The following is a 15,988-nucleotide window of genomic DNA, read 5'->3' on the forward strand; positions in this document are numbered from 1 at the left end:
GAACTCCGGGCTCAGCAAAGCAGCCGACAATAAAAGCAAAATCATAAACCTAGATTCAGACTTGGGCCTCTCGCCTTCCAGGCCTCCCTCACCCCCACTTCACACTGGGTGATCACCCAGAAATTCAGCCCTTCAGTATAGAAACTTCCAGTCTGTAAGAAGTAGATTCATTCTATTTTGGGTTGAATAAATTTTCTTTAAGTAATTTACCCACGTCCAAGAGTTGTCCTTCTCTGGTGATTTTTGACAAAAACTGCGAAATCTTCAATAGATGTCCAGAACATTAGGTGAACTGTTGTGTTAAAATCTTACCGTAATTGGCTAAAATGTTTTGTCTGACCCTGAAATTCCCATGTTAACTTAACCGCTTAAGAACCTGTGCATGATGTGTGATAGAATTAATGTTAAAATAGAACACACACATATCCATGTACGTGTTATCTTGTTACTTCGGTAACTGGGTACAGTGGATGAGATTCCTAGGTGCACAGGTTGAGGAGAGGAGGCTGACTGGTGACATGTCCAGTTGGGTTTGGAAGCCTTGTCTGGTATTGATATGCCTGGAAAACCAGAGTCTAAATGTGAGTTATCCCCCTTGTGCTAGTATAATCTTCACTTGTGACAGGGCAGAGAATCATTTGATGCTAAGTTTTACAGAAGAAATCTTTTCCAAAAAAAAAAAAAAAAAAAAAAGATGGTTTTGATTTTGTTGAATTCCATGGAATTATAGTTTTTTATTTAAAATTATATTTACTTCTGTTGTTGTTTAATGTCCTAAAACCAGTGTTTTAAAACTCAAATAATTTAAAGTGTATTCCACAGCCTGCTATTAAGGTAATTAATTACCCACTGTATAGATACTTGACATATAAGGATACAGAGGTCCCAAGTGGTTGACCAGGAAACCCACCCTAGGACTTGAGGGCTCATGCCCAGGAGTCTCCAGTTCCCTAATTTCCCCTAGGGTAGAGAAATTAGGATTTCTGCTATTATTAGGGATTAGAGCAAATAGTTTTCAAATTTTAAGAAAAATGATTCCTTTCTTCACTGATTATGCATCTGCCCCACAATAAACTACCAAGCCTGTCCTGCCCCATTGCTTCAAGCTTGACCTCATTGGGGCCTTTCTTCTAGTTACGTGCATTCCTCACCCCAAGAGGTACTTGCTCAGGAAAGTTCTATCGACACAGGGAGGGTTGCCAAAGAGTCATTTAAAAAAATCTGTCTTAGATACGACTTCTAAGATCGCCTTTTCGAGTGCTGAAGTTAAGATTTCCTTCAGCAAGCACTTCATTATCCGGGTTTAAAACTGCTCCGTGTTAGGGTTTGAGGTTATATATTAGCAGAACAGCCCCAACGCCTTATCTTTATTGTGCCCCAGCTGTAAGGCAGCTCATCATCATGGATAGTATATATTTAGCATTCTTGTGGCTTCTGAATTTAAGTACTGAATTGAAATGTTGGGAGGGAAAGTTTTGTTTTCTTTAAAAAACTACAATTCTATCCCTAAGACATTTGATATGTTAAATAAGTAAAATCAAAAGATTTTTACGGTAGGAAAAAAAAAAAAAAAAACCCTGTGAGTATAAGTAGAATCCAGCCGAATCACTCTTTTCCTGTGGAAGATTTATGCTTGTTCAGACTACAGGCGATAAAAATCAGAGGTGAAATGAAAAACTTCATTTTGCACACAGTCCAGTGGAGTGAGTTTAATATAACTCTGTAAACCTTGCTGAGCAGGAGACTCACAAAAGTAATGGCTAGCATGCCCACACACTGCTATGGGCACCACCACCTTCTGTTCACAGGCCATGAAGGCTTGCCCCTAGAATTGAAGCTATCACCCAGGTAGGGGCACGGAAGCTCTGACTTGCCTTGGCCAGCCATAGATTTCTCCGGCGCGTTAGAAGTGTCAGTAGTGCTCCCAGGTCAGTGCTCCCAGGCTGCAAGGACGTCAGAGGATCCCTAATTGCCTCTGGTATTTCCTCAACTATTTCCTCAAAGGCCTCTTTAAGCCTCGGTAAAGCTTATGAGTTTAACTTCCAGTCCTGATCTTTGTTCCTTTTTGTCTTTGCTTCATTTCCTTTTCGTGGCTATTGTGGGTCACAGGACACAGCAGCGAAGAAAGAGGGAGCAGAGTGGTGAATGGCACACTGCCCAGTACCCTCCACTTGAGCCAGCCCTGCAGAACGTCCATTCCCGAGGACATCCACAGGGCAGGTGCCTTGGCCCCATGTGAGAGAGAATGTGCCAGAATGTTCAGTGCACGTGCTGCTCTGGCTCTTATGGCCGGAAAGTGTAAAGCAGTACTTAAGATTAGAAGATGTGTCTATTTACAGTGAATTGTAACTTAAAGGAAGACACTATAGAGGCACATAGAAGGCCAAATCAGCACTCCTTGGTAAACAGCGCATGGGTATTTATTTTGAATCCTAGAATCACTGGCTTATAAACTACGAGTTTGTGGTAGTTTTTCTAAAGGAGTTTTTTTTTTTTTTTTTTTAATAAAATTCCAATAGAAAAGGGGCGCCGAGGTGGCTCAGTCAGTTGAGCTGCTGACTTTGGCTCAGGTCATGACATCTCATGGTTCATGAGTTTGGACCTGCGTCGGGCTCTGTGCTGACAGCTCAGAGCCTGGAGCCTGCTTCGGATTCTGTGTCTCCCTCTTTCTCTGCCCCGCCCTGACTCGCACTCTGTCTCTGTCTCAAAAAGAAATAAACATTAAAAAAGAATTTTTTAAATACTACCAAATGTAGCAATCATTCCTATTTCAAACACCAGTCTTGCTGGCAGTGTCCTTCACAATAGTGGAAAAAGCTGCCCTTTGTGTTGTGTGCAGAAGAAAACGGTGTGTGGGTGAGTGGGTCTATTTATATGCTTCAGCGTAGCTAGGTAGCATAAACAACAAAGATGCTCGGTTTATACGTGGCATCTGAGGATGAGAATGGACGTGTCCCATATCTCCCCCTCTGGGTGAGGGTAGGGCTTGGACATGGAGGGCTCTAGTGACCTTGTGTACAGCAGAACTCACTGCCTTATGATGCAAGACTATACTGGGGGTTCCTAAAACATTTTCTCCTATTTTCACTCAAGGGTTCTGAGCCCACACATAGTAAAGGAGGAAAACCTATCCCCAGCCCCATACCCGGACCCCCCACCCGCCCACGCTCTCTCTGTCTCCCACAGGACCCCTGGGTTTCAGTCTGTTGGTTCCTGGGTGAAGACTATCCCTAATCATTGTTAAGACAAGTACCTACTACCACCATCACCCAAAAGGCTCTCTTTATGAGCAAACGTTTGATGTTCCGAAAATTCCTTCTATGCTTCATAGTGCCTGCTCATCAGCATTTGAGAGGAGAGCTGGTGCCTTTGCCAGAATTGGCTGCTGCCAGATTGAGCATCTTCAGTGGGCTTTTCTTACCGCTGTTTTCTATAATGGCCCAACTGTACAAGCAGTCCACATTTAGGCAGACCTGTAAGTGGGCAGAGCAAGTGTCCTACCTGTAGTGGCTGGAACAGAGCTGAACATCTTGTTACCACCCAGCACAAACCTACCTTATGTATAACTTCCTTGCCTATAAGTTTGGAACATACACATTTATAAAACGAGACCAGTCCCCTGTTAAAAAAAAAAAAGATCTTAAGTAGTTGATGTTTCATGAAAGAGCCACTCACGAAACCTGCTTAAATAGAATAGGACCAATATCTGGCTTTTGAATGCATTTGATACTGAAATACTTTGTTGATGCTTTTTTTTTTCAACGACTAGACACATATTTCCTATACACTATGTGTTCTACATACATACAAAACTTGTTATACGTATGTAATAATGAAGTCAGATTTTGTAAATCTGTAGGCACGACGGTCACTGGTGGAGTGGGGTGCAGGATACAAATGCAGTAAAGAGTGTGCCTGGCTCCCCCGGAGGACTTGTGTTATATTTGGCTCAGCTGGCGGCCGGTGGTTGTGCCAGGTAGAAGAGGGAGCCTGAGAGGCTAGGATCTTGGTTAATCCCTCTCAGGGTCTGGTGAAGTAGTAAAGGGTGGAAAAGAGCGCAGGGAGGAAGTTAGCTGTAATGTTTAGCATAATGGAGAGATACAGGAGCCCTGTAATCAGATGAAGGCTGGCCGTGAGGAGGGTCCGGGGTACATAACAGTTCCAGTCTCCATCTCTGGAGCTGTGTGGGGGAGGGGTGGGAGCACAGGGCCAATTCACAGATGGCAGATGGAATTATTTTCCGCTACAGGTGTGCCTGAAATGTAGGCTCAAACTAGGTCTTTATAAATCTGATTTGCATTGATAATTGCTGATGGTCCGTTTTGGATTTTCTTCTGTTGTCAAGAGCCTGACGGCCCGCTCCTCCGCTGTCTGATAGCTGAAAAAGGCAGGCAGTCTGGAAACCCACTCTTAGTGGCCAGGGGAGCTGGTCTTTAAAGGACCTTTTTTTGTAATCAAAGTCAGGCTTTCAGGAAAAATAATGATGATGGCTACAACTTCCCAAACTTGTCTGTATCAAGCACTTGGCCTCTAGCACTACTTTTAACCCTCAGGACATCCCATCTCTGCTTTTTGCAAATGAGAGAATCTGAAGCTGCACTAGAGGATTCTTTGGCTACTGAGAATGTCAAGGCACTGCTGGACCTGTCTGGCTCTGAATGCTGCCTCATCACCCTTTTCTACACTTCCTTTGTTTACCTTGTTTACTTCTGTAACAAGGTCCACACAGGGTCCACTTTGAATCTGGAGAGAGCTTAGAACACAAAAGCCGGAGATCTAAAGCTTGCTGTGCATCAGCACCCCCACATAAAAATCTAGTTTTGGAATTGTTCTTACCCTGCCCCCCCATCCTACCGTAGGATATCACCTACCTCTTTTGCACATGGAGTGATCACAGGACAAGTCTTATTTTTACAGCTAAGCCCATATGTTGGGAATGCAAAGCTTTTTCCTTAAAGAAACCACATTTAAATGGCAGATCTCCAGTTCAATTCATAAAAGCCACTTTTACTCATAATACACCGAAAGAATATGGTAATGTTTGGGTAATGGTAGTCAAATCCCATAGGTAAGGACACTGAGTCTTTGGGGGCAGTTTAGCTCAAGGTCAGACACTAGGATTCCATTCAGTTGGTGTTTGGATCCACGTGTGGAACTTCACCAGTTCCTAATCAGTTATACTGGTTTAGCCGTTGCTGCTTGCAGAAGCATTTTCTTAAAATTGGGTTATTTTTGACAATAATAGCATTTTTTGAAATTCTTAAGCATACCACCACCATTTTCTGTGCACATTAAAAAACGAATCTGCCCTTGCCCTTCCTGTTCCATCCTCCCCCAAACAAACCCAACATATGGCTTAAACATGTTGTTTGATTCTTTCCAGAAAGAGAGAGGGGAAGGTGGGAAGGGAGTCTTCCTCCTTTATACCTTTGTGGTAGTAGAGTTCACTGTCATTTCTGTTCCGGGTGGGGTGAAGTGCCTGAGTAACATAAATACACCACAGATAGGAAGCAGTTGGCAAGTGGCCATGCAGCTGGATTATCCAGACATCCTTCACAGCTTTTAGTGCAACACTTTATCCCCTGCCTTGTTTTAAATAGCCAGATGCCTCGGTTAATGCTGGCTGATGGGGTTGTTGCCAGAGGAGATGGGCTGCTGGGCGTTTTGTTCCCTTGCTCCCAACATACACACACCCCATCAGACAAGTCTGTGCTCTTGAGAAGGGCCACAAGAGGAATTAGGGCAAGAAAGAGGATGCTGCAGGCTGCGAGCAAAGGCCAAAATGAACAGCCCCTGTAGACTAGAAGCCAACGGGTGAGGTATTGTTTTTAGTCTCTAATAAATGAATACTCTTTGGAAATGAGTTTATGGCACCAATATAACGCAAACTTCCCTTTTTCGTGTTTACTTAATCTCCTCAAAGGAAGGGAGAACACACAGCTGCAACACAAAAAAAGTAAACAGCATGTTTTCACAAGAGGTGTGTAGAGTTTCAGTTACTCGCCTTGGCCGTTTCCTATTGGGATGAACCCATAGCATACTCCCAGAAGATTTGAGAAAGCTGTGTTTCATACTAGAGAATTACAAATCCTGGGGACCCTTCATTTTTCTAGAATAAATGGGGTGGGGCGGGGAGGTGGGGAAGGTATATTCTCAAATTGTTTGCATGTAACTAATCTACACAAATGTTATCAAATGTTCCTGATGTCTTCGATCTAAAGGAATATGGGTTTGAATCCTGAGATGGATGGATTGACGATAGAAAACATGTGCTTAGTAAATTTAGTTTTCTTGTTAATCTTTATCCTGTCCCAATTAAGCTATTGTGGCTCATAAGCAAATGAATATTGAAGGCTCTACTTTTTCTCAGAGATTTTGTTAATAATTTTTTTCATCTGTTTATAAAATGTGTTTTACCCATTTGTTCCTTAGCCTACTACACACACATAAAGCAGTGTTGTAGGCTCTAGGGACAGAGCAGTGAACAAAAAGGGCAAAGGCACTGCTCCTATGGCATTTACATTCTAGTTGGCAAAAGTGGGCAAATAGGGCAGATGTTGTTTTAGTAACAGGTAGAAAGACAAAGAAGAATGAGAAGATTTAAGAGGGATGGAGGGTGTTACTTTATATAAAGTGGACAAAGAATCTTCTCTGATAAAATAACCTTGGGCAGAGAACTGAGTGAAATAAGGAAATGAGCTAAGTCGGCATATGGGGGGATAGAGTGAGGAAATAGCAAGTGCAAAGGCCCTGAGGTCAAAGTGTGCTTAATGTGGAGGACAAGGGCAATGGGACTGAAGTAGAATGAGCAAGCAGGAGAATGATAAGTGCTCAATTTTGCTTTTTACTCAGAGTAATGTAGGAAGCTATTGTATAGTTTGTTTGAGTAGAGTATCATAATCTGACTCACTTTTCTATTGTCATAGAAAGTTGGGCAGAAGTGGAAGTAAGGAGGCTAGTTAGGAGACTGTTGAAATAGTCTGAAAGGTGTTGGCAGCTGGGATCAGGGCAGTGTTGAGGGAGGTAGTAAAAAGTAGATTCTGGATATATTTTGAAGAGAGAACCAATGGGATGAGGTATGGAGAATGAAGAGTTCAATCTGAAACATGTTGGTTGAGATGTTTATTAGACACCCAAGGAGAGAAATCCTTAGGCATTTGATCTGCTCAGGGAAGAGGTCTGGGTGGAAATGTGAATTTTGGGCACTGTTAGCGCATTTAGAAGGTGCTTGGTGTGGGTCCTGGGTGCTTTAGCCATAGTTAGAGGAGAGGCAGAGAATACTGGTCACAAGTAATAGGCGTGCTAGTGGGCGCAGGTACAAGGTCCCTTCTGACTGCCTATTTTTCACAGGGAAATTAAAGGAAGTTCATCCATCATCTGAGAGGGACAGGGTAGGTGGACCTGTGAAATTATCTTCTTGGGGACGGATCAGAGAAATGTAACAGGATACTGGGAGGCACTTAAGAGCTCCCCGCCTGAGGTTAGTGACTAAAACTAGACCTAAAACTGACCAAAGTAGTATTCAACAGCCTGGGTGGGGGCATGGAGTTGGGTAGACAGTAGAATTTCATCGGGGTTGGGGTTCACCAGGCATTATGGTGGGGAAAGAGAGGACAATGTGTTATGTTTTGTACAAAAGAGTGTCGTGATAGACCGTGGAACTTGAGGAGTGAATCAAGTGAGAACATGAAGGATGTGGGGAAGGGGGGAAAGGGAAAGGTGGTCAGAGCAAGAGATATTGTTCCCAGAGAGGTGAAGAATTACAGGAATTTGGAGGGAGTGAGCTGCAAAGTTGAGAAATGGCAGCTAGAGAGCAAGATGCTTGAAACTGAGGTTAAGGAGGTTGTGCAGATATTAGTAATGACAAGGTCATGTGTGTGAGGTAGGCGTGGGTACCTGAGGTTGGGTGTAAGAGAAGGGCATTGGAAAAGAGTTCCAGAAACTGAGAGGCCAAGGAATTGTACGGATCCTTTGTGTGAATAAGGAAATTGTCAAGAGTCACAGCAGGGATCATGGTGGAGAGGTGGAGGGACAGTGAGCCCGTTTGCCCATGTCTTCCAAGGATGAGGGGAGGGATGCGGCCCAGAGGTCTGTAGAAGATTGAAGAAGGGTAGTGCGGGCATGACCAGGCTTGTGAGCTTCAGAGAAACTGGAGAGCTGGCCAGTAGCCTGGAGCAGAGGTGACTACCCTGCCCCACATCTAGGCTAAGCATGGAGAGATGTAGGAGAGAGAATGTGGCCTCATGTCAGTGGGCCCCAGAAGCTCAGCCCAGAGCACATTCACATTCAGGTTAAGAGAGTGAAAAGAACATCTGAGTACCTGGATTAGTCAAATTCACAGAGACCAGAGTATAGTGGCGACTGCCAGGGGCCGGGCAGAGGGGAGGACGGAGAGTTTCATGTTTAACGGGTATGGAGTTTGAGTTTGGGAAGATGAAGGAAGTTCTGGATTGGGATGGCGGTGACAGTTGTAGAGCAGTGTCGATGCACGTAATGCCACAGAAGCGTACAGTTAAAACGGTAAATTTTATCTCACATGTATTTTACCAGTTTAAAAATAAAAGGGATGATCTGAGGAAAGGATGTTGGACCTTGAGTGCAGGGGCACTGTGGAGGGAGTTGGGGGCACAGTAGAGGTGAGCCGCAGGGAGTCACGGGAGACCTAGGTGGCTCCCCCTTTGAGGGTGAGTGCGGTGAGCAGGGGTTGGGGGCAGAGGGACTGTCTAAATGGTCTCTGGGAGACTGAAGATGGAGTGGCCGGGCTCTGCCTGGCGCTGGGGTGGGTGGTGGTCTTCCCCTGAGTCCCAAGGAAAGAGGGGGTTCTGTGCTACTCTACATCTCTGTTGCCCTAGAATCTAGCACAGCGCCTGGCATGTAGAAGATGTGAATATATGTTTGAATGCATTAAAAAATGACTTCTATCCAAAGAAAGAAAACAGCAAAAAAGAATTTAAGTGGCCTTGCTGAAAAATCCAAATACAGTTCCCCAAAAGTGATGAAGAATGAAAAGCTAGAGTGGGTCTCTGGAGAAGAAAGAGGATTTTTGGCAAATGTGCAGAAGAACTTACTGCGAAATTGAAGTTTAGACTGGAAAAAATAAAATCATAAACAGAAGGCTACACATGGGTAAAGGGTGTTGGAACTGAAACATTTTCCCACCTATGCAAATGATTGCGTGGTGGATTTGCGATTTGGAAGGGAATTATCCTATTTTGTGCTAAATCAGAAGATTATTAGCTTTATAAAGTGTTAAGCCTAGGTTGTGCATTGGTTCCTAACTTATAGATAACAAATTATAGCAATTAGCTCATTCATTTTATTATTAATAGTTAGACCCAGGTTGTAGAGAATGTTATGCCTGCATACATCTTCAAAGACACATAGATATTTGCAATTGCTGGGTATCTTTTTAAAAATGTGCTTTTGTACCATATTTAGTTTAAGTGTTTTTTGTTTTTTGTTTTTTTCCCTAAAAGTGGAGAAGGGTTACCTTTTAAGGTTGCTGCCAGGCATCGATTTTCTTTTGAAGGGTCTAGAAAAGTGCTGGCTGGTGGTCGTCTTGCCTTGTGAAACATGTCCTGCAGCTGCCAGACCATTGTCATGCCCCATTCTTCTTGTTGTCGTTTTAGTGACAGCTATATTGTGCGTGTCAAGGCTGTGGTTATGACCAGAGATGACTCCAGCGGGGGATGGTTCCCACAGGAAGGAGGCGGGATCAGTCGCGTGGGTGTCTGTAAGGTCATGCACCCCGAAGGCAATGGACGAAGCGGCTTTCTCATCCACGGTGAACGACAGAAAGACAAACTGGTAATGGTAGACATGCAATGCGTTGTGTTAAATCAGCAACGACTGATTGCTTTCCGTTAATCATGGCCCTCTTCTCATAGGTTTGTTTGTCTCCTCCCGCACCCCCCCCCCCCCCCCCCCGCCTTATTTCTCTGACTTCAAACTGTTGTGAAAGCTTCGGAAGTTACAACTCTGGAGCTGATGCCAAATACAAAACATAACCCTGACTTTCCAGTGAAGTCCTTTCTTACCACACCAGATAACGCAGGTGCTTAGTATATTTGGCCATCTTGTTTGCGTCTTTGATTAATTAAGCTGTCTTTCTGTCACCGTAACAAGATATTCAAAACAGAAGCGTGTTCTTTGTCATGAATCACATTCTAGTGAGCTGTGAAGCCTGGGCTTTTAAAAATGTAGGGTTTATTCGTGGAGCATGCCGTCAAGGTTTGGATGGTAAAAGGTCAAATGCAAAGGCAGAATGTCACCTGATACTTGGTTATCTGTAAATACTGTTTATCTAAAAGATACCGTAGCTTTTATTTCCTATACTAATGAATAAAACCTGTTTGGAAAATGTAGTGGTATCACATGTCTATAATAATTCTACATGCTTGTTAAATACATACTTTGGAGAGTAATATTCTCTCACGTGAGTGGAGCATTAGTAGCTCATAACATAGAGTTTCAGGAAGGAATGTGGGTGTCCAGTTCTGAGCTATGAAGGAATCCATGATATGAAGAAAAGTTGCTATTTTTAATTGGTAGCCTTGAACCTGGAAGAACGTTGCTCCTATCTGTATTTGATCATGGAGCGTATACTCAGAAGCCAACTGTTGCTTCAAAATGTGCAGGATCTTATTGGATCTCAACAGAAAAAATATAAAGACAGCACAGGAAATGTCACTGTGACATTTGAGACCCTTAACAGCGAGCGTGTCTGTTGAGTGTTACGTGTTAAATGTACAAATGTAATCTGCTTTTGCAACCACTTCTTACTGTTTAAAAAAGTTACCAAATAGATAAGACAGAACAATTTGTAAGTGTTATATATAGATTAACAGAAATGCTATTTTCACGCTTGATTCATTTCCAAAAATGAAATGAATGAAAGTTTAAAGGGAGAACATAGCTCATTTTAAGAAGTGTGTCCATTCAGAAAATTCCCTATGTATTAGTCAAATAATTAAAGCATTCTTATTTACAATGTAGCCATATTCCCAGTAAAAAGTAAAATAACACCATTTAGCTAACATTCACCATGTGCTAAACACAATGCTAGTCCTTTAGTTCACTGTGTCCTTACAATAGCCTGTATAATTATAACTGAAAAAATTAAGATTTGTAGATAAACTCCTTGTTCTTCGTGACCCATCTTGAGAGCATGTAACTAGTATTTGATACTCCATCACTCTGACCCTAAAACTGAGCCAAGCCACATGTGCTCAACCACCTTTAGCCTTTTAGTGTAGTTTTTTCCCCCTTGTGCATATTTCTCTTTTTTCATAGCTCCGAACAGAGCTTGTCAACCATTTTGTGTCTCATTTGCTTTGCCTTAACATACTCTAAGGAATTTTCCTCGTTGCTGTATAAGGTTGATATAATATTGTTTATTTGGTGATCTCCTTAGGGTTATTATAAATATTAAGGTTCTTTCCCTCCTCTCCCCCTCCCCCACCCCCTGCAGTATTACCTACCTGCATTTTCCACCTTTACTATTTTATTGGAATAATTTGGGGTCAAATTTTTATGGCTGTTGATACTTGTACAAAGAACTGCTACCAGCATATAGGAGAATTTCCTTTAATACCTTGAGGGTCATATATTTTAAATCTTTTTAATTTTTATTCTATTTGAGAGAGTGAGAGCACGAGGAGAGAGAAAGAGAATCTTAACCAAGCTCCATGCTCAACATGGAGCCCGACACACAGCCCAATGGGGGGCAGGTGCAGGGGGAGAATCCCATGACCCCTGGGATCATGACCTGAGCCAAAATCAAGAGTTGGGCGCTCAACTGACTGAGCCTCCCAGGTGCCCCGAGAGTCATATATTTTAAATCTTTACCAATTTGACAGAGTAACGGTAGTATCATATTATTAATTACTAATGGTATCAATGTTTTTCTGTTTGTTAAACAGTTGTTTAACAGTTGTAACAGTGAATTACCTGTTAATGTCATTTGCTTATTTATTTATTGGGGGCCTTACTTTTCTGCTTGATATATATGCCCTCTTATGTAAGAAAGATATTAATCTCCATCTGCCATATTTACTGCAAATACTTTTCTAGTTTGTTGCCTGCCTTTTTATTTAGTTGGTGTTCTTTTTCTTTTTTTTTTAAATATATATTTTTTTAATTTTTTTAACATTTATTTATTTTTGAGACAGAGAGAGACAGAGCATGAATGGGGGAGGGGCAGAGAGAGAGGGAGACACAGAATCGGAAGCAAGCTCCAGGCTCTGAGCCATCAGCCCAGAGCCCGACGCGGGGCTCGAACTCACGGACCGTGAGATCGTGACCTGAGCTGAAGTCAGACGCCTCACCGACTGAGCCACCCAGGCGCCCAGTTGGTGTTCTTTTTCTAACAAAAACGTTGATAAATTTTTTTTCACTTTTTCCCTTTGTATTTTTTTTTATTACTTTCGTGTTAGCAAATTATCTTGCCTGAGCAGTTAAATCTTTTTAGATCTATTTTTTCTTGGTATTTTCATGGTTTATCATAGAATATGTCAACCTAAAATGGCCTTTAGATTGTCTCATCCAGCCCCTTCGTTTTAGAAATATATTTTAGAAACTTGTATCTTACCACTGACTTGCACTTAATAATTGTAAACTTTTACCATTTTGGTCAAAGCAAAGCCCTCAGTTAAATTCCTGTAACATTCTTAAGGAGGAGGATACTTTTATCTCTGCTTCGCAGTGGGGAAACTCAGTGCTCCAAGAAGTGATGATCCGTTTCCTCGGTCTAGGGCATGTGGTTATTAGCAGAGCCAACATCAGGAACGGTTTCATTGTGAATCCCCAACCTGGTCCCTTCATACTAATTCTGCATAGCAATAGGGCAGTCGTGGCTGTGAACCAGCTTCTGTAATCTGTTGCTATTGCACAAGGATTGTGTGCCTTGGCTCATTTCCATCCCACCCCACCCCCCCGTCATGTTTCTCTGTCACTCCATTTCTCTTCCTGTCCCCTTTATATTCTGTGACTCTCCACTTCCAGACTTTTGTATGTACTCGTATTGAAATCACATGCTCATATACCCAGTTGTGCTTTCCCATCTTTCCATCCCTCACACTCTGGGAAATTCTAGACTCTTGTATCCAGTGCTGCTTAACCCTGACCCCCTGCCCTGTCCCACGATATACACACACACACACACACACCCTTTGGACATAGGGTGACTCCACACTTCCATAATGCAGCACTCCTGCCCACATGGGTGCGAACCCACATGGGAGCTTGCAAACGGTATACGTTGTGGAAGGACCTCCTCTCTAAGTGGTGGAATAGTGGGGAGAGGGTGGAGATCATTTCTGAAATACGGTGGGTGGATAGCACCAGAGTTCCTAGTATTCTAACTAGATAGGACAAGAAATGCTTTCTCTGGTAGGAACAGTGTTACCACTGGTTTTTCTGATGTAGTGCAGTTCTAGAATTTAGCACATTGATTTTTGTTATTATTTGAATTCTGTGTTGAAGCCTATGAACAGAATTTCCATGGTTTCTATGGGAAAAAAAATCTGTGTTCCAGACATCCATTAAGAAGTCATTATTTGGATAATTTTTTTAAGTTGGAGACAATCAAATTTTCCTGAGAAATTATGTGTAAATTTAAAATTTCTGAGTTGAATCATTTTTTTAAGTTTATTTATTGTTGAGAGACAGAGTGCAAGCAGGGGAGGGACAGAGAGAGAGAGTCACAGAATCTGAAGCAGGCTCCAGGCTCTGAGCTGTCAGCACAGAGCCCAGTGTGGGGCTCATACCCATAAACCGTGAGATCATGACCTGAGCCAAAGTCAGACACTTAACCGACTGAGCCACCCAGGCGCCCTTGAGTTGAATCATTTTATTTTATTTATTTATTTTTTTTAATTTTTCAACGTTTTTTATTTATTTTGGGGACAGAGAGAGACAGAGCATGAACGGGGGAGGGGCAGAGAGAGAGGGAGACACAGAATCGGAAACAGGCTCCAGGCTCTGAGCCATCAGCCCAGAGCCCGATGCGGGGCTCGAACTCACAGACCGCGAGATCGTGACCTGGCTGAAGTCGGACGCTTAACTGACTGCGCCACCCAGGCGCCCCGAGTTGAATCATTTTAAATGAACTAGAGAAGTTTATTCCTTAAATCCCATGAGAAATCAACTTATGAAGATGAATCACATAATCTGAAAGGTTGGTCGTTCCATTGGTTGTACATGTGCAGGTCTGTGAGCATGCACGTGCACGCGCGCACACACACACACACACACATTTGGTAGGAGATCCAGCTGGTAAAGCTCTTTAACAGCAGTTTGCCAGGATATTCATTTTAAATGTACATACTTTTTAACCTGGCAGTTTCGTACTTAAACCCTATCCTATAGAAATAGACTTATACACAAAGATTTAAGGAAAGCAATAGTTCTCAAACATTTTTGGTCTCAGGATCCCTTTACACTCTGAAAATTTATTGAGGGACCCCCAAAAGCTTTTGTTTTATGAGTTACAGCTACTTATTTTTACCATATTAGAAATTAAAACTGAAATGTAGAAAAATTATTTATGACATCCCTCTAGAACCATTTTCCAGAATAACAATAATTGGAGAGAAGACTAGCATTGCTTTATATTTTTGCCATCTCTTTAAATATCTGGCTTAATGGAAAATAGCTAGATTCTACTATCTACTCCTGCCTTCAAGCTGTTGCAGTATGTTGTTTTGGATGAAGTATATGAAGAAAATCCAGCTTCACACAGATAAGTAGTTGGAAAAGAGGGAAAACCTTTTCGGGTAATTGTAGATGTACTTCTTGGATACGACACCAAAACTCGGCTTGTAATAGTTTCTAAAATGTGGAATCTGAGGCCACATTAATGAACTTTTCATACTGTGGTACATTAAAAACTACTGGTTTATGTTTCACTTTGAATGGTGGATCTTTTAGTCATTCCTGATTTTTTTGAACATCATGTCATTTGAAAAATAATGGTTTACTGAGTTCAGCAGATCTGCCAAATGTTGCTACATCTAATTCTACATAATGAAAAAGTCCCATTTCTTAACATCACCACTAATATCATTAGAAAAGTCGTTAAGTATTGGACTTAAGCTGTCCAAAATTCTAATTTCACTTGAAAGTTCAGATTTTATTATTGGCAACAAATACCTCCAGTTGTTTTCTTTGAAGTGACAGGCTCACTGTGTTCATTTTCGAGAAAGTGTCTGCTAAGTACCGGGTCTGAATAACCATAGTTCATTTGTCAGTTGCTCTTTCAAGGAAACCTGGTGATCCATGAAAAAGGCAGTTAAATTCAACTCACTACTGAAACCGTTGCGCAGGTACTTTTCCTTGAGACAGGTGTCGTTCTTCCGTATGGCGGCAGAAGTGAAAAAGGCTGTTAGAAATGCCCTTCCCATGGGGCGCCTGGGTGGCGCAGTCGGTTAAGCGTCCGACTTCAGCCAGGTCACGATCTCGCGGTCCGTGAGTTCGAGCCCCGCGTCAGGCTCTGGGCTGATGGCTCAGAGCCTGGAGCCTGTTTCCCATTCTGTGTCTCCCTCTCTCTGCCCCTCCCCCGTTCATGCTCTGTCTCTCTCTATCCCAAAAATAAATAAACGTTGAAAAAAAAAAATTAAAAAAAAAAAAAAAAAAAGAAATGCCCTTCCCTTTTCATCTATGCATTTGTGCAAAGCCAAAGTTTCTTCATATACGTCAGCCCAACAGCATATAATGGCAGATTGAATGAAGAAGCAGATAGGAGAATCCAGTTAGGTACACCTCCCATTTCACCACACAGGCTGAGAGCTGTGTACTCAAGGGTCAAGATGTAATGATTTTTAGCTTCTTCATCAAGGGCCATCCTACACAGAACTGGCATTTTTCACTTTGACCGTGTGGCGGTGATGAATCAGGTGACCATAGTACAGTTTGGTGCCACGACACTGCCTTGATGCATGGCACATCACAGCAGTTTTTACCCCCCTGTGCCTTTTGCACCCTCAGTAGA

At 42.4% G+C, this 15,988-nt stretch overlaps 1 protein-coding gene across 1 annotated transcript in view; it reads left to right on the forward strand.

Annotated features, from left to right (window-relative positions):
- Positions 1-15,988, forward strand: part of SPRED2 (sprouty related EVH1 domain containing 2) — a 54,908-nt gene that overhangs the window by 11,654 nt on the left and 27,266 nt on the right. The window contains exon 2 of the mRNA XM_086700988.1: positions 9,630-9,807. Within this exon, the coding sequence (XP_086557114.1) occupies positions 9,630-9,807 (178 nt within the window). The remainder of the gene's footprint in view (positions 1-9,629; positions 9,808-15,988) is intronic.

Source organism: Puma concolor, chromosome A3, assembly GCF_028749965.1.
Source record: "Puma concolor isolate L17-30 chromosome A3, mPumCon1.1.hap2, whole genome shotgun sequence".
Taxonomy (NCBI): Eukaryota; Metazoa; Chordata; class Mammalia; order Carnivora; family Felidae; genus Puma; species Puma concolor.